The 19,230-nt window shown below is 38.8% G+C and overlaps 1 protein-coding gene and 1 non-coding gene across 2 annotated transcripts in view; both read left to right on the plus strand.

Annotated features, from left to right (window-relative positions):
* LOC134669661 (furin-like protease 2) overlaps window positions 1–19,230 on the plus strand; it is a 337,125-nt gene that overhangs the window by 242,585 nt on the left and 75,310 nt on the right. The window contains exon 2 of the mRNA XM_063527339.1: window positions 4,725–5,163. Coding sequence (XP_063383409.1) covers window positions 4,825–5,163 — 339 coding nt within the window. The 5' untranslated portion in view covers window positions 4,725–4,824. The remainder of the gene's footprint in view (window positions 1–4,724; window positions 5,164–19,230) is intronic.
* Trnas-gcu (transfer RNA serine (anticodon GCU)) lies at window positions 15,598–15,679 on the plus strand. The gene has a single exon. It is a non-coding gene; the product is annotated as a tRNA-Ser (tRNA).

Consider the following 19,230-nt stretch of genomic DNA (forward strand, 5'->3'; position numbering starts at 1 on the left):
TAGTACTCAGGGTCTGATGATGGAGCCGGAAGGTGGTCACCGGTTCCAATCAACCATGCAACTAAACCACTTCGTGTTTGGGCTCGTTTGATTCGTCTCAACAAGATCTTTGACACAAGATAGTACTCAGGGTCTGATGATGGAGCCGAAAGGTGGTCACCGGTACCAATCAACCATGCAACTAAACCACTTCGTGTTTAGGCTCGTTTTATTCGTCTTAACAAGATCTTTGACACAAAATAGTACTCAGGGTCTGATGATGGAGCCGGAAGGTGGTCACCGGTACCAATCAACCATGCAACTAAACCACTTCGTGTTTGGGCTCGTTTGATTCGGCTCAACAAGATCTTTGACACAAGATAGTACTCAGGGTCTGATGATGGAGCCGGAAGGTGGTCACCGGTACCAATCAACCATGCAACTAAACCACTTCGTGTTTGGGCTCGTTTGATTCGTCTCAACAAGATCTTTGACACGAGATAGTACTCAGGGTCTGATGATGGAGCCGGAAGGTGGTCACCGGTTCCAATCAACCATGCAACTAAACCACTTCGTGTTTGGGCTCGTTTGATTCGTCTCAACAAGATCTTTGACACAAGATAGTACTCAGGGTCTGATGATGGAGCCGGAAGGTGGTCACCGGTACCAATCAACCATGCAACTAAACCACTTCGTGTTTAGGCTCGTTTTATTCGTCTTAACAAGATCTTTGACACAAAATAGTACTCAGGGTCTGATGATGGAGCCGGAAGGTGGTCACCGGTACCAATAAACCATGCAACTAAACCACTTCGTGTTTGGGCTTGTTTGATTCGGCTCAACAAGATCTTTGACTTAAGATAGTACTCAGGGTCTGATGATGGAGCCGGAAGGTGGTCACCAGTACCAATTAACCATGCAACTAAACCACTTCGTGTTTAGGCTCGTTTTATTCGTCTCAACAAGATCTTTGACACAAGATAGTACTCAGGGTCTGATGATGGAGCCGGAAGGTGGTCACCGGTACCAATCAACCGTGCAACGAAACCACTTCGTGTTTAGGCTCGTTTTATTCGTCTCAACAAGATCTTTGACACAAGATAGTACTCAGGGTCTGATGATGGAGCCGGAAGGTGGTCACCGGTACCAATCAACCATGCAACTAAACCACTTCGTGTTTGGGCTCGTTTGATTAGTCTCAACAAGATCTTTGACACTGAAGATACACAAGGTTTGATTATGGAGCTGAAAGGTGGCCACGGGTACCAGTCTATCATGTAACTGAACCACTTCGTGTTTAGGCACGTTTTATTCATCTCGACAAGATCTTTGACACAAGATAGTACTCAGGATCTGATGATGGAGCTCGAAGGTGGCGACGGGTACCTGTCTATCATGCAGTGTTGGCATCAATCTGAACTAAATCAATCCGGATTGATCAATCGAATTGACGCGTCAATCCGAATTGATCAATCCGAATTGATCAATTCGAATTGATTTAATTCTGATTGACGCGTCAATCCGATTGAATCAATTGGAATTAACGCATCAATCCTCAATTCGGATTAAATCAATTCTCAATCTAGATTAACCTAGGGTCCCTTTCCCTTCCCTAAGATTAGTTTTCAAAGGTGTCCTTTTTAAGCACTTACTTACTGGACTTAAAGTCGATATCTGAGGTTCCCAGAGGTTCGAAAACATGTTCCTAATGTCAGTATTGACTGATGTCCCTTTTAGGGACATTTTTCGAAATTGGCCAATTACGTTCATATTCGTAATCGATGTCGACCATAGGTCCCGAAAAATGTTTCGCGCGTCAGTATTGAAGGATGTCCCTTCCATTTCGGGACATTTTTTTAAATTGATCGTTGGCACTTTAAAACGATATCTGAGATTTCCAAAGGTTCCGTAACATGTTTCCGACGGCAATACAGACGGAGTTTCCTTTTTTTTCTGGACATTTATGGGACATTTCTTCCAATTAACCGATTGCGTTCAAAATCGATATCTGAGGTGCCCAAAGGTTTCGAGACATGTTTCTGACGGCAATACCGAGAAATGACCTTTTTTCAGCAGGGTGGTGTAATGCAGGTAGTAAAGTAAGTACGCGGCTAAAGTGTAGAATCTAAATATTGCCGTTGAAACCATATTTTGCACCTCAGATATCGATTTGAATGCAATCAGTCACTTTCAAAGAATGTCACTAAAATGTCCCAAAACAGGACACCTTTCAATATTGCAGTTGAAAAAATGTTTAGAAACGTCTGTTTACCTCAGATATCGATTTTAAACGCAATCGGGTAATTTCTAGAAATGTCTCAAAAAAGGACATCTCTCAATATTTCCCTCGGAAAAAAGTTTCGAAACCTTTGGGCACCTCAGATATCGATTTTGAACGCTATCGGTTAATTTTAAGGAAAGTCCCGAAAATGTTCCAAAAAGGACATCCTTCATATAGCCGTCGGAAACATGTTTCGGAACCTTTGGTAAACTCAGACACCGCTTTTGAACGCATTTGGTCAGTTTCACAAAAATGGCCTAAATAAAAAGGACATTAGGTAGGTACATACAAAGTAATCGTCAATCCGAATTGACGATTGAGGATTGACCGATCAATTTGAATTAACGATTAGTAATCGTCAATCTTCAATCAGTAGATTTAGAATTAGTTTCGTCAATCGTCAATTCGAATTGATCGGTCAATTCTCAATCGTCAATTCGAATTGATTTTTTGCCAACACTGCTATCATGTAACTGAACCACTTCATGTTTGGGCTCGTTTGATTCGTCTCAACAAGACCTTGGACACAAGTTAGTACTCAGGGTCTGATGATGGAGCTGGACTGTGGCCACGGGTACCAGTCTACCATGTAACTGAACCACTTCGTGTTTGGGCTCGTTTGATTCGTCGCAACAAGATCTTTGACACAAGATACTACTCAGGGTCTGATGATGGAGCTCGAAGGTGGCGACGGGTATCAGTCTATCACATAACTGAACCACTTCGTGTTTGGGCTTCGTGTTTGGTTTATCACCTAGTGTCAAACATCTTGTTGAGACGAATCAAACGAGCCTAAACACGAAGTGGTTTAGTTGCATGGTTGATTGGTACCGGTGACCACCTTCCAGCTCCATCATCAGACTCTGAGTATCACCTAGTGTCAAAGATCTTGTTGAGACTAATCAAATGAGCCTAAACATGAAGTGGTTTAGTTGCATGGTTGATTGGTACCGGTGACCACCTTCCGGCTCCATCATCAGACTCTGAGTATCACCTAGTGTCAAAGATCTTGTTGAGACTAGTCAAACTAGCTTAAACATGAAGTGGTTTAGTTGCATGGTTGATTGGTAGCGGTAACCAACTTCCAGCTCCATCATCAGACTCTGAGTATCACCTAGTGTCAAAGATCTTGTTGAGATAAATAAAACGAGCCTAAACACGATGTGGTTTAGTTGTATGGTTGATTGGTAATGGTGACCACCTTCCAGCTCCATCATCAGACCCTGAGTACTGTCTTGTGTCAAAGATCTTGTTGAGACGAATTAAACGAGCCCAAACACGAAATTGTTTAGTTACATGATAGACTGGTACCCGTGGCCACCTTCCAGCTCCATCATCAGACACTGTGTATCTTCAGTGTCAAAGATCTTGTTGAGACGAATCAAACGAGCCCAAACACGAAGTGGTTTAGTTACATGATAGACTGGTACCCGTGGCCACCTTCCAGCTCCATCATCAGACCCTGTGTATCTTCAGTTTCTTGTAACTTGTTTCTTGTAAATAAGCGAGTACCTATAATTTCTTTCGAGTAATATACGTTCATAAGTACGAGTATGGGGCTATTCATAAATTACGTCGTTTCAAATGGGAGGAGGGGGGGGGGGTCTGGACATCGGATGATGGTAGCATGACGTAGGAGGAAACAGAGTCATCCGAAGCATGATTTTTAGATGATTTGAGGGATGGGGGGGGGGGGTCAAAAATAGATGACGTAATTTATGAACAGCCCCTATGTACATTTGCACTGCATTTAGTATTTTCGTACTTACCAAATAACAGTTTTAGGACTTTATAAGTTAAGTACAGTTAGTGTTGTTATGGTTGATTTCAATATGCTTCGCGATGGATCAAGAATGTTTAATCCATAATTGTAGTGCGAGTGTGGTAGAAGGGATCGGAATACTGAGCTCGCACGGCCTGCCGCAGCGCGTAAAATACCTAAACTCGCTCAACCCCGAAATGTAATAGCACTCTTAAAACATCTCTATGCTTTTCGCTTGTGATTCCACATCACACTTTATGTAATTTTAATGGAACATACAGATTTAAGTGAAATTACATTCAGCCAAAGCGTACATGCCAGTCGGGTATTTGCTAGGTCTTTAAAATTAAACTGGTTACCCTAGGCCGCTCCTGCAAATATGTTTATCGTGGCCCAAATTTTCTCTTTATATTTATGGAACGTTAAAAGCTAGAAATAAAATGCGGCGAGGGAATAACACTTTATTAAATTTTAATATCTCTCGCCTCTTGTGTTCGAACGCGGGCGGACCAATTACGGAGCATTTTAATTAAGCCTTTTGATCAGGGAGCAAAGAATACTAATTAGTATGTATAGCAATTATTACGCCACTCGAAAAAATACGTTTCCATGTCATCATTACGGGTCTTTGTTTTATAGAATGTAGTGATTATAAACAGTATTAAAATGTTCAACTAAATTAAATATTTCTTTTCTTTACAGGTTATCAAAAGTGGGATGCCCGTTGGAGGCTCAAGAACACAGTGCAAAGTTGTGTGAGTTGACCCTGATGTGGTTGTGTGCGTGAGTGATACCAAGTGTCATGTGTCAGTCATGGCGCGCGCTGGCGCTGCTGGCGGTGCTGGGGTGGAGCGGCGCGGTGCGCGAGAGCATGTACCACAACCAGTTCGCGGTGCACGTGCCCGCCGGGGCGCACCACGTGGATGACATCGCCGCGAGGCACGGGTTTCTCAACCACGGACAGGTGAGTGCAAGTGTCATGTGTCTGTCATGGCGCGCGCTGGCGCTACTGGCGGTGCTGGGGTGGAGCGGCGCGGTGCGCGAGAGCATGTACCACAACCAGTTCGCGGTGCACGTGCCCGCCGGGGCGCACCACGTGGATGACATCGCCGCGAGGCACGGGTTCCTCAACCACGGACAGGTGAGTGCAAGTGTCGTGTGTCTGTCATGGCGCGCTAGTGTTGGTAACAGTCTAATACCTAGCAGAAACAATGTAATTCATCAGCAAGTTGTCCTTGAAAAAAGTCGAAAATAAAAGCGGACTAGTGCGAGTCGGACTCGCCCACCGAGGGTTTCGTACTTTTTAGTATTTGGTGTTGTGGCGGCTACAGATATACATCATCTGTGAAAATTTCAACTATCACGGTTCATGCCTGGTGACAGACAGACAGACAGTGGAGTCTTAGTAATAGGGTCCCGTTTTTACTCTTTGGGTACGGAAACCTAAAAAAGAAATATTGTTGTTAAAAGGTTTTAAAGTAAACATATTTGCAGTAGGTATATTTGCGAGTCTAAACACCAGTGGAATTGGTAAATTCATCATATTAGCTCAGGGCCCAAAATCAAATAGAAACAGCACACAAAATGTATTACCTATTGAATTATAATTAACCGCAACTAATATCAATAGTATAGAACAAGGTAAACTAGCGCGCTCATTAGAGAACATGACTACGTAACTAATGTATGTAATAAACTACACTACACGGTAAGTTTGTTAAGAACTCATCGCTAATACTAGATGTAAGCAGATTTCTCATTAAGGCTCTTGCTCACAGATAACTATACAATAGATAAAGCATGTTAAAGAATTCGAGTTCACCACGTAAAGGCGCTGGTACGAATAAAGCATGACATCGAAATCGACAGTGTGAAGTTTCCAATCTGTATGTGAATAAAATAATATATACCAGGCTAGTAAATCGTAACAAATCTACTAGTCCGTGATATAAACAAAGATTTTCAGACCTAAATAGAGTAAATAATATAATTAATTAGCTTAAAGTGGTGTACGATTCGTAACGTCGGTTAGGTCCTGTTTAATAATAAGTATAAAACACATAATAGGCGGTGAGTGGGAGTTTATCGTTTGTGATTCTTAAACTGCTATTTTCAATGTAGATGTAATTAGTGATGTTTCGTTTGCGTTCACTACACGGGTAAAGCAGCTCTGTCGCTACGGCGGAATCTAGTGTTGCCAGATTGTCATATATTATAAAAAGATAATAGTCACATTTTTTGTGACTTTTAGCCCTCGTCTGTGACATGTGTACCGGTACGTGACCTGTAATTTTATCGCACTTCGCCGGTTTTCTTTTTATCATATTTTGCAAGGACAAAAAGGTGACCTTTGCGATAAAAAATGTGACTTTTTATTTAACGAAACATAACCTATATCCCAAGAATCCAACTCAAGTTAGTAATCTACCGGAGGTGATCTGTGCTCTCGCTAGAAGCAGCAAACACTTGCGCAGCATATTTGAAGTTGCTAGCGTCAGCGTTTTGCGAGCGATGCTAGTATTTTACACGCTTGACGGTTTTTGTGTGGGCGCTTAGACATTATCGGTAAGTATTTATAACACGCCTTCTTTTTGACTCACATGCACCTAACATCTTAAGGAGATCAATATGTTCTAATCATAATTATTAATTAGACCACTTGGTTAGGTTGCATTGACAATAAATAATGAGAAGATTGAGCAATATTATGAGAACTACAATTAAAAAAAAAATGTTTTCTTATTGTTAAAAGATTTGAAGAAGACTGACTGCAGTTCTTCACTTTTGTGTATAAAAACAAATTAAGTTTTGGGGTTGTGCACAAATCACGTGAGGTGTTTTCGGCTACTTTTGGCCATTATGGCCATTTTTGAAGGGCTCTAGCGCCTTAAAAAACAAAACTATCAAAAAAAGCAAAACGGTCCGACACAGATATTGACAATATTAATCTGTGTTGAAAAAATCATTGCTCTAGCATCAAAACCCACGGAGGAAACAGTCGAGTACGTCTGTATAGAGAAATGACTGTTGGCTCTTAAGTTTTTCCTGTACCTATTTAATGTTTCATAAATGTCATAATACTATTTCGTCGGCCAACTACTCAAATTTAATAAAGAGTAATTTCCATCGCAGTTCCTTAAAATGTGCTCATCGTACAAATGTTACCAGTAACAGCGAACACCCTCTAATCTGGGACTGTTATGACCTCCAGCCATCGAATTAAGTTTTACCCGTGATTAATGTTTTTAATACTACTTCGTCGGTCAACTACTAGTACTATTAAAGCAATATTAACAAAAGATACTTTCCATTGCATTTCCCTAAATGTGCTCATCGTACAAATGTTACCAGTAACAGCGAACACCCTCTAATCTGGGACTGTTATGACCTCCAGCCGTCGAATTAAGTTTTACCCGTGATTAATGTTTTTAATACTACTTCGTCGGTCAACTACTAGTACTATTAAAGCAATATTAACAAAAGATACTTTCCATTGCATTTCCCTAAATGTGCTCATCGTACAAATGTTACCAGTAACAGCGAACACCCTCTAATCTGCGACTGTTATGAGCTCCAGCCGTCGAATTAAGTTTTACCCGTGATTAATGTTTTTAATACTACTTCGTCGGTCAACTACTAGTACTATTAAAGCAATATTAACAAAAGATACTTTCCATTGCATTTCCCTAAATGTGCTCATCGTACAAATGTTACCAGTAACAGCGAACACCCTCTAATCTGCGACTGTTATGAGCTCCAGCCGTCGAATTAAGTTTTACCCGTGATTAATGTTTTTAATACTACTTCGTCGGTCAACTACTAGTACTATTAAAGCAATATTAACAAAAGATACTTTCCATTGCATTTCCCTAAATGTGCTCATCGTACAAATGTTACCAGTAACAGCGAACACCCTCTAATCTGCGACTGTTATGAGCTCCAGCCATCGAATTAAGTTTTACCCGTGATTAATGTTTTTAATACTACTTCGTCGGTCAACTACTAGTACTATTAAAGCAATATTAACAAAAGATACTTTCCATTGCATTTCCCTAAATGTGCTCATCGTACAAATGTTACCAATAACAGCGAACTCTCTCCAGTCCGCGACTGTGTGTCAGCTCCGACAGATCAATTAAGTTTTTCTAGTATGTAATGTTCATAATACGTAGGCACTACTTCGTTGGCCACCTACTCAACTTTAATAAAAAGTAATTTTCCATCGCATTTCTCTAAATGTGTTCATCGTACAAATGTTACCAGTAACAGTGAACCTTCCAGCGAAGTCCTCGACTGTCTGTCAGCTCCGGCCGTCCAATTAAGTTTTACCAGTGATTAATGTTCCCGATACCTAACTATCTGCGCACAGCTTTACTTCATGTACCTACTCTAAATCTACAATGTTATAGCGACGCTTTTTTTCTTTCTCGGCAAATTATGTAGTGTACGGTGTTCACAAACCTCCCGCTGGGTTGGAAGATCCGATGGTAGTCGCTTTCGTAAAAACTAGTGCTAAGTCAATTTTTGGGATTCGTTTTCAAGCGATCTCCAGGCTCCCACGAGCCGTGGCAAAATGCCGGGATAACGCGAAGAAGAGGAAGAGTTCCAAAAATATATACACGACCTTATTGTCAGTGTCTCATAGGCTTGTAAATATATTTTTGGAACGTTGTAACGTTGGCATGTAATGTTTGTGAACTCGATTGTACAAACCAGAATGCAAATGATATTTCACAAAAAAAGCGACGTCACTGAACAGTTCGTATTCCGAGAGACTGTCGATTTTGGTATTCTCAGTAGGTAATCATGAGTAAAAAACTTGAAGTACAACATGTGGCACAAATGTCTCCGATTTCACACTTTTTAATAATTTTTAATACATACATACATACATCACTGGCTCAGTGACCCATAGAGGATCTTGGCCTCTGACACAAGAGAGCGCCACTCTCCACAATAATTTTTAATAAACAAAGTAAATGCGATGTATGCGGTTTTGGCAAAAAATATTTTTCTGTATCTGTGAAATTTATATTATTCTCTCTTTAAATTACAACAAAAGAAAATAGCTCCCCAAATTAAATTAGGAACAATACCGCCATTTGCTTGATACAGCCTTTAATTCCCTTTGAGAATAATATGGAAGGTATTCGATGAAATATGTTCCGAATGTTCCACGTCGAATTATTTCTACGTGGTGCGTTGTCTATTCCCAATGCTTCACTGAAAATCGAATCAGTCGTTTATTACAAGAGACGCGTTCCATATAGATTTTCGTACACTGGCCCTCCTTTTGACATCTTTCTTTTTTTGAGAGTTGAACTAAGATATTGCAATGGCATTATTATATTGCTGTCAAGCTTGCACAGTGACGTTGACAACCGGCATCACGGGCGGGACAGCAATATATAATTACGCGCGTTACGTGCAGTGGAGATAGCAACAGGCGGGTCAATGTACAATAATCTATGTGGGTAGCGTCTCTGCTTTAGTTATATTTTATTCGTCCTATATAAAATTAATATAAATGAGATATATACAGTGGTAATATAAATTGAATTAAAAATAACGCAAATCAGCCTCGATCGCCCACCATAAATAAATATAGCCCACCTTCAATTTGTCGGCCGTTATAGAGCGCTCTGCACGTGGAATAGGAATGGCTTATCAGAAATATAAGTTGAAAGCCTTCCGACTTGAGCAGCACTAGCAAAAGTGGAGTGAAAAGTTCAAAGCACCCAGCTCTGAGTTTGGAAAACCTTACAGGCCAGCCTGATTTCGATGTAAATATTTGTACTTGCAATTTAGTAATGTGTTTTGTGTATTATGGCAGGCGTGGCTCACTCCGCGATTTAATCGCTTCGCTACAGGTAGCTAAAAGTACATCCGTTCCACACCAATTTTGGTGGCTAGCCATAAGCCGCGCGGCAGCGCTGTCGCCACCTAGCGGCCGTATCTGTCCTGATCGTGACATACGCGTTTTTTTAGAGAGTGAGTCTTCTGTACCTAGTAAGTACTATTATTTAATTTGTGATTGTGGTGCCGTATTACCGAAAAAATAGAGAACTCGTTGTACTAAATTTTTCTAAATTAATTTCTATAAAAGTATATTTTTATAAGGTTGAGGTTAGGTCGATCTGTGTGAGATTGTGTAAAAAAAAATCTCTTAGGATTCTGAAATAATGCCCTCACCTTCGCCATAAAACACATTACGACACTACAGCAAGTGTGCTCGGGTCCAATTTATCGGAGGCCTTGGTTTTCCCAAATTCCGCACCCCGTCACCTTTAGCACTCGCGGAGCAAACATCCCGCCTGTTTGTAGAGACAAATTGATCGAGTTCCCGGGCCTTACTACAGGCCAGGTTCGCACTGATGTCGCAGATTACTTAAAATACCTATAACATGAATTTGTACATCATCATCATTATCATCATTATTCTTACGAGCCTAGCTCTTGTTGGTGGAGTAATCGCCATTCCGTTCTTCTCTCTGCCACTGTTTTGAGCTCCTGATACGTCACTACGTTCATTTTCTCTTTGGCCTGGTCTATATATGCACGTCTCCGTCTTCCTCTGCCTCTCTGTTTTTATATTCTGCCTTCAGTTATAGACTTTATGTAAGTATCGTGACGCATCAGGTGACCCAACATGTTTCCCCTTCTGTTTTCATTGTTCTTAGCAGAGATCTCTTCTCACCTACCAAATTTAATACTTCCGTATTTGTTTTCCTCTCTTTCCAGCTTATACCTTCCATTCTTTTCCATTTCAAAAGCGCTCAATCTATCTCTATCACGCTCGGTTAATGTCCACGTCTCGCATGAATTTGTACATAAGCGCGAATTTTCTGCAGATTGTGTGTTGTATAGGGGCATTCCACAAAAACGTACGTGACGCGTTTGTCTTAATAATCTGCATAAATCTGTATTAAGTATATACAGGGTGTTTGGTACATCATTTGCCAAATTAAAACGGCATCAGATAGCTTGAGTCATTTGCTATCTTCTCATGCCTGGAAAAACAAAATTGGCCATGGTTTATGTACTACTAAGCAAGTAGAAATTTAAAATTTACGAAAAACTGTCATATGAGTGAATATATTTTTTGCACCAAATTAAAAATTTATAGGTCTGAGAAGATAACAAATGACTCAACCTATCTGCCGTTTTAATTCGGCAAACGATGTACCAAACACCCTGTATACACCTATCGTTGAATTTAAAACTTAAGTTATCTAACGTTATCTATCTATACATCTCGCTTGCACTAATGCCAGTGCGAGCGGGATGCAGAGAAAGTAAGTTACGAAGACGTACGCGAATATGTCAATGTCAAAACTGGTGGTATACTGAAAGTTCCGTAACATTACACTGGAGCTTAACTTCTTTAAACAAAAAATGTATCAAAATTTAATCCTTGCTCTTGCTAGATGTGTTCTAACTTTTGTAGGTGGATTAAGGATACAAAAGATTGTAAGTACCTATGTCTCATATTTAGAAGGTTCCTCTTTCTGTGGTTATTGAGATAGGACCACTATAAACTTGAGAGTTTTTAGACCTTTATGATTATTATATTATACTTATATTATACTTTAGGTTCGTTATTGTGGTTGTATTTTAATTTTTCGTATTTTTTAAACACTTTACCGAACCTTCTTTAACGAACTTTATAAACCGAAATACTTAAATAGGCACGTGTTAAACAGTAGTGTGTCTACTTGAAATAATACAAATTAAAATATTTTCATAGAAAGTATATGAACACTTTTATTGTGTAGCTGTGAGGGTGGAGTATCTACTGCTTAATACACATTCCGTGTTGAATTCTGCCATGTACGCACGTGGGCCAAGGCTCTTATGTAATCTGCGATTAAGTGTGATGTGAATAAATCTTTAGGCGCTAGAGTAGGTAAGCAAACTAGTATCTACGTGGCAAACAGACACACCACCATTGTCGGGAGAGGCTGGCCAAACACTTACCATCCTGAACGCTGTATTTGACGTACTCCGAAATCGCTCCTGAGATGTTTATGCAATCGCTATCCAAGTATGAACGAGTCGAGTATCTGATCTGTCCAGTATTAATTGAGCTCTAGATCCTTAAGAACTGAGAGCCCTTTTATACTGGTTTTGTTAGGATTTTGACTCGTCTGTTCGCGGGTAGCGATTAGAATCAAGCCCCTGGAGCGCTCTTATCGCTTGTGGATGAAGCGAAAGAGCGTTTGAGGACACGCGCACTTTGTACTACATTTTCATTGAAGTGCCACTTCGCGGTGGGTACGGTGGGAACTAAAACACTTTACCGACGGAAATAATTGTTGACTGTTACTAACGTGCACTATTTCGACATAGAAAGCCTAAAAGGCATCGTGTTTGAAATGCGACGAATTTAATGAAACTTTCACACATTGTAATCCATCAAACGGTGTGGGTCACAAATAATTAGACAAATGTAAATTTAATACGCTCGAAAATATAATTTTCTGTTATAACCTTGCGGCAGTCATGCAACACAGTGACGAAAAATACCTACCTCCGGTTTTGCTAAATTATAGGCTACATACAGTAAAATTGAGAATGCAATAGATTTTACTTCTATGCACTAACGCATAAAAATCCGTTTTATGCAGCTTGCACTCATCCATAAAGACGAACTTGACGATCGTGACAATTGAAAAATTGGTTTAATGTCCTCATTCTTGGAAAGGTGAAGGCATGCGATTTGAAAGAGCGCGAGGAGACACATTTCACGAGAACCATTTTGAGATTGTCAATAGGTTTACATTTTTGAGGAGTCCGCAGAGTTTGGAAGGCGACTTTTTGTCTATTACTTATATTTACTAATGTGATAGAAAACCCTTTAACATTAATGAGGTTACGTTGCTACAGAATGTAAATAAAGAAGGAACTCACCGCAAATTACCAATGGCCCAGCTTGAGCTCGTAGAATTAATTCACCCGGCGCCGAACCCATAACAATAACCGGAATGATTATCATTCCGCTGCACCCGATGAATATTCCCGCCCTAATGGACCTGTACCTACTTTCTTTCATTAAATAAAACGTACATAAAGACTGACTCTTTCAACCTCGCAATTATGCAAACGCTAACCTGAAATGTAAACTTTATTTAATAGTAACTAAAGCATCTTTTATAATATCCGCTCGATCGAGATACGATGTTGAAGAACGAAGTAGATAATGTGCTCTTTCTCTTCGTGAATAATTCCAACACTTGTTCGGAATATGAATGAGCGAATCGCGAATGTCATAATGTAAGCTAAGAATAATAAAGCCTAGAAACCTAAATACGACTTTCCATTTCTTTTGCTCTTATCATAATCGATTGAAAGAGTGAAACTGCAAATTTGTACAAAGAGCAACATTAATAACTGTACATCGGTGGACCTTATTACAAAAGGCATAAGGTCCACTGATGTACAGTGAACAGTGTGGGCGATGGTACGAATGCTATATCAAAAAGACTTACTAAAAATCGGCTTCATTACGGTGAGTTTTACATACATTACTCAATGTTTCGGGTACGTTTAGTCTAGCGAATGAATGAGAGAATGTATCATGCGTTAGGGAGGGACAACATGATTAGTGACCTTTCGCTTTCAAAAATATAGTGACGGAGAGGTACCTGCATTAAGTATTGTCTATTTTATGTTACGGTTGCCAATACTCACTATAATATATTATTATATGGTTGCAGGCTAATTTCTTTGTTCGGAGACGCCAATTTGTGGGAATTTCTATTGTGCGCTTTCCGATCCGTCTGAACTTCCTGATAATTGCTTCCGTAACTTGATAAATAATTCGCCCGGTTGTTTTATTATTATGTAAATGTTTGGCGAAATCTTTATACAGCTGTAATTTGATCAAACTTGTATCTTAATTATGTTTAGGCTCTCATTTTGCTCCGTGTTCCCATTAATTATGGATAAAGGGACATTCAAATTCCCATAATAACATTTACCCAGTATAAATGTTACCTTCTGGAACATACCTATGAGAATTTTTCCTCCTTCCTATGCTATTTAGAGCAGTGGAATGGAATTAATTCAGGGACCGAATACCGGTATATATTTCATACAAATTAACCGGTATTTAATTTCGGCATCTTGGTTGTTTATGTATATTTTTGCACTTAATTGAGCTAATCTGATCAATTATTATCCTTACCTAAACAATATTCAATAATATCAAAGAAATAATATGAAAGCTAATATGAGATATTTCGATTTTTAGTTATACCGGTAACGGTTCCTGAATTAATTAGGTACATACAGTACAAAAAATACAGATTCCATTTGATTTTCGATATGTGTGGTATTTGTAGAGATTCTAATATGAAAATAAAAGCTTTACAAGTTAGCCGCTTAATAAAAACTTAATACTTTCTACCAATAACACCAACAAGTCACGTTCGCTACAAACGCTTAAGCAAATAGTTCCAAAGCAAACTCTTGCAAACTGTAGACATAAAATAGTTAAGTAAACGACTTTACGCGGTACGCACCCTCTCAATTCGTGCGAGCACTTGTGAACACTATTGAATGCTTACGGGGAAATATGGGCCTCGGAGAGCCATCGGAGGAGGCACGTGACGGGAAAGCTGGATTGCGTAGTCTCGAGTATCTAGGCCGTCTGAATATCTCGTTGTATACACGAGTGACCGAATGTATCCTTCTTTTAATGCTTCAGTAGAGGAAGATTTCCAATAATTCAGTATTTAGAGGTATATTTGTTGGATGACGATACATACTTAATATTAGTTACCAAGTTAGTTTTGTATTTATAAATAGGACCACAAGCGCCGCAACAAGCATCTAAAACAGATGATGTGGCCAATGATGATAAATAGGATATATAATATACAATGTGAAAAAAAATTATGGGCCTTGGAAGGAAAATGTCTTAAAGCCTTAATTAGCTCGTTCAACTTAATGGAAACATTCTTTTATTTTTAAAAAGAAACAAAACAGCAGAACATCCTCAAAGACACTAATAAAAAGGTTGTGTAATTTTTATATACCGTTGGCTTGTAAATATTTTTGTCGCCGTACAAATTTGTCTGCCAAATAGGTACATATACCACAAAAAAACTGCATATGAAAGATTTTTTTTTTTCACCAAATCCTTTTACAAGTAGGCCTAGCAACGAGCAAATTTCGAATCATTATTTTTGGAAAGCGACTGTGTGATAACGACCGTTGGATTTTATCGATGGCTTCAGAAACCACCACTAATCATTAAATTCATATAATCATTATTAAATTATACAACGGGACCTAAACGTCGTCGTCGGTAAATTTAAATACGCGATTAATCCCCGTTGTACAATTTAATAATGTGTAAAAATCGTGAAAGTTTATATCAATAATAATCGTATTAAAAAAATATTACTGCTAACTCTACTAAGTACCGTGTTCACTTTATGTAAATATGTTTATTGCAAACGTGAATGAATTCAAATAATTACATACTTACTGATTCCTTACTTGCAAACATAATTTCCGGTGACGTATCGCTCGATAAGAAGTGAACAGTAATTTCGCGCGCCATCGACGTGACGAGGTGGCCGAGAGGTTAAGGCGTTGGACTGCTAATCCAATGTGCTCTGCACGCGTGGGTTCGAATCCCATCCTCGTCGGTTTTTTCTGTATCTTTTTCTTTGGTGTAAGTAGGGCCGTTAAATTTAAAATTTTAAAACTATGTTGGTGAAATATATTTAATATATGTTTTGTACTGTACTTGTAGGTACAGCGAGCTGCAAAATTGCATAGTCAATATAAAATATGATTGAACATAAAGTGCATGGACAAGAAATTTTGCAGATGGGTATACATTAAAAACAGGTAGGTATAATTAAGCTTAGATAAAGAATATTATCAAAAGATAATAACATTTAAGTATAGCAAATCAACTTCTAATAAACTTCATGTTTAGGTACCTACCTACATCATATTTGATGTAGGTAAACGTTTTATTACAATGTCTATATTATCAGTTGAATTGTAGTACCTAGAAAAAATTATACTAATATATTTTTAACCTTATTATAATATGTTACTTGAGAATGTTATGTGCCAGTATTGTTTATTTAAGATAGAATGAATACACAATAAGGTTACAGAAAAAAAAGAAAACAAAGGGGACCAGAACATTACTTAAGAAACGTCTAAAGCATTTTAAGAGCGAACGTAAGCGAATTATTTCGAGTGATATGCCTTCGAATATTTCGCTTTGTTCCAAATTAGATAAATTATTTCCACACAAAGATTCTTACAAAAGAGGCCAGAAAATGGGAAGTAATAAACATTGTGCCTGTCAAATTCACTCCGAATGGTAAATCGACACGTCTGAGACGCCGCGGCCCAGCGCAGTACAGACGAGCGCTTAAAAAAACGGCGAAGCAAAAAATACGAAACAACTAAAATGGGACCAAAAATCGTGAGCGCGAAGTCGATTTTATGACTAAATCCATATTAGTATAACCAGTAACATTTTTATTTGTATTTAAATGGCTCTATTATCTCTGCTATAAGTAAACTAGTTTTAATACTTACTTCTGGAAACCACTTAATATGAAACTCCTTACAAGGTCACTGTTACATGATGCGTGTTATTTAACGCGTTCATGTTGAAGACTGCTTAGACAACTAGTTTTTACAAATTCATAGTCTGGCTCTAATAATGGATACCTACAGGTTGTCTGCGTATCTGCTACATTATTAATTCAACAGATAATATACGAAATGTTCAACATTTGAATAAAAACTGTTGATCATAAAAAATACGAATGGCATGTCAACGATAGCTCATTCTGAAGGCCTACCGCGAACCACGTTCGACGTGTTGCCTCTCTGTCGCACTTGTAAATTCCTACGTAAGTGTGACGGGGAGGCAACACTTCGAACGTGGTTCGCGGTAGGCCTTCTGTATTTATCCCAATCGTCTGCAGAACTAAGCTCGGGTTTACCAGCTTTGTGTGATCTTCACGGGCATAAGGTTATTGCGAATTGCGAGATCACTTTTGATTGACCCGAGGGAAATCCTCTTTAAGCAAAGTGATTCGTATCTGACCACGCCACCGCCATGCCTACATGAATAGTTAATACTAGTATATTAGACTCAATTGTAAATAAAATAGAATATTTGCGAATCTTTTATGACCGGGCCAGTGAATAGTTAAACAGTGATCTAATTTGTATAACTAGAAAAGCGTGACATATATGGAAATGAATATTAATTTCACCTACATTTCTAGTGTAATTTATCACACACAATTAAGAGATAACAACATCACGCTTCCCAATATACACTGATAATGAAATTAAAATTGTATGAATGTAATTATTAAAACAATTTTTCTTTTATAAACTCAGATACGTTAACAAATTATTTTGTATTACCCCAAAGCTTATTAAAATTTAAAAGCCCGTGGTCTTTATTGTAATTGTGGTTTTTAACGTAGGGTAGGTCACGTTCGGCATTGTGTGAAAAATTGTTGCCGTCGCGACCGAGCCACAGGGTGATTGATTGTATTGAACTCCACCAATATTTACGTCGGTATATTTTAAGCATGAAGTTTAATTCGGATTATATTTTTAATTAAATGTTTATTTGTTTCAGGTAATAAATTAGAGCTGAAATTTTAGCGAGTAAGTAGGTACCTACACAGTTAACGTTGATCATTATCTGTCTGTGGATAAGGTCGGTTGCACCAAACCCTTTGTCACCGTCTTAGTGTTCGCTAAATTGTGCTGTGTGGAAAGTTTCATAGTTCGCTGCTGCTTGACGTTGATCAGTCTGTTAATTGTGGTTGGTGCAACTGGCCCTAAAGGTGGCCACTGACGAGCCTTCCAACAGTCCAAATAGCGTGGCTGCAATCCAAAATCGGTCCGTGAATGTCAAAAACGTACATATTAGGCATATTAGGATGCCGTCCATTTGGATGAATCCATTGTAACGGCATCCATTTGGAAGGCTCGTCAGTGGCCTACTTAAGACACGTTTACCGCCTGCCCGTCTGCACCGGCCCGGCCCGCGTCTCGGATCGCCGTCTGCGCCTTACGGAAATGGCTTTGTTTCCTCCAGCGCGCTACAGACGCGCGCCATCCGCTTGAAAATAAAATAAATGAATATCACATTAAGGGGGGGCAAGGCAAAAACGTCAGGGCAACAATATCAGTGACAAGGCGTCACGTGGCTAACGTAAGTCCTCTTTTGTGTAAAATAAGTAAAGTTGACATACATGCGTACTGTCCAGGAATTTGATTTCTGCGTCACGTTGTGTTCACAATGACAATATTAGTATACTGTTATAATTATTTGTATTGTTTTCTGTAATGAGGTGTGCAATAAAGAGTATTTGTATTTGTATTGTATTGTATAATTATAAGGTACAATGCAACACAGATAACAAATTTCTCGCCATACGGCCTAATCCAAAGGGCCTAATCCTTATCATACCTATATTACCGGTTACATAATATGTACTTATCAACCAACATCATATCAACAAAATATTATGTAACCGGTAATATGACACGATTGATAAGGATATGAAAAATTTAACTGGAAAATTGTTTGTTATTCAAATCGACATAAATCCCGATTCGCTGTCTTCTTATTACAAGCTATTAAACGGCTAATGTGGACTGTCCTCCCTAATGTAACGGTAACGTAAAAGCTGTGTCAAATTGAAATTTAAGAATTTTTGTACGTATATTTTTTATAATGAAATTTTCTGTTGCTAGGGCGAGATTAGAATAATAATGTGATTTTGCAGTAAAAAATAAGGAAATACCTTTTTTTATTAAGTAACATGAATACCTCGGGGCGTCATTAGGTTTCTTCTGACGGATTCTGACATCGCAAGTATTTGGAATTTGCCACCATTTAAATACTTAGGGCATACTAAAAATTCCTGGAACTGGCCACTTAGAAAAAATAAGTCGTCTCATATATCAGAATCCAGAAATTTTCAAAGGCCCACGTACTTATAACTTTTACCTCTTAACATAGTAAAAGTTGGAGGGTGAGCAAACATTCCTATTGCGATGATGGGTTATTATTGGATAGTTGAAAGAGGGGCGGATATAGCGAGTTTTATTTAAGCTTTACTTTCGAATAATAAAACTATTCGATGTTGATTTTCATTCATGTTGGTTTTCCGCGTGACTTGGCGCATCAGTAACA

Source organism: Cydia fagiglandana, chromosome 12 (assembly GCF_963556715.1).
Source record: "Cydia fagiglandana chromosome 12, ilCydFagi1.1, whole genome shotgun sequence".
In the NCBI taxonomy this organism is placed as follows: domain Eukaryota; kingdom Metazoa; phylum Arthropoda; class Insecta; order Lepidoptera; family Tortricidae; genus Cydia; species Cydia fagiglandana.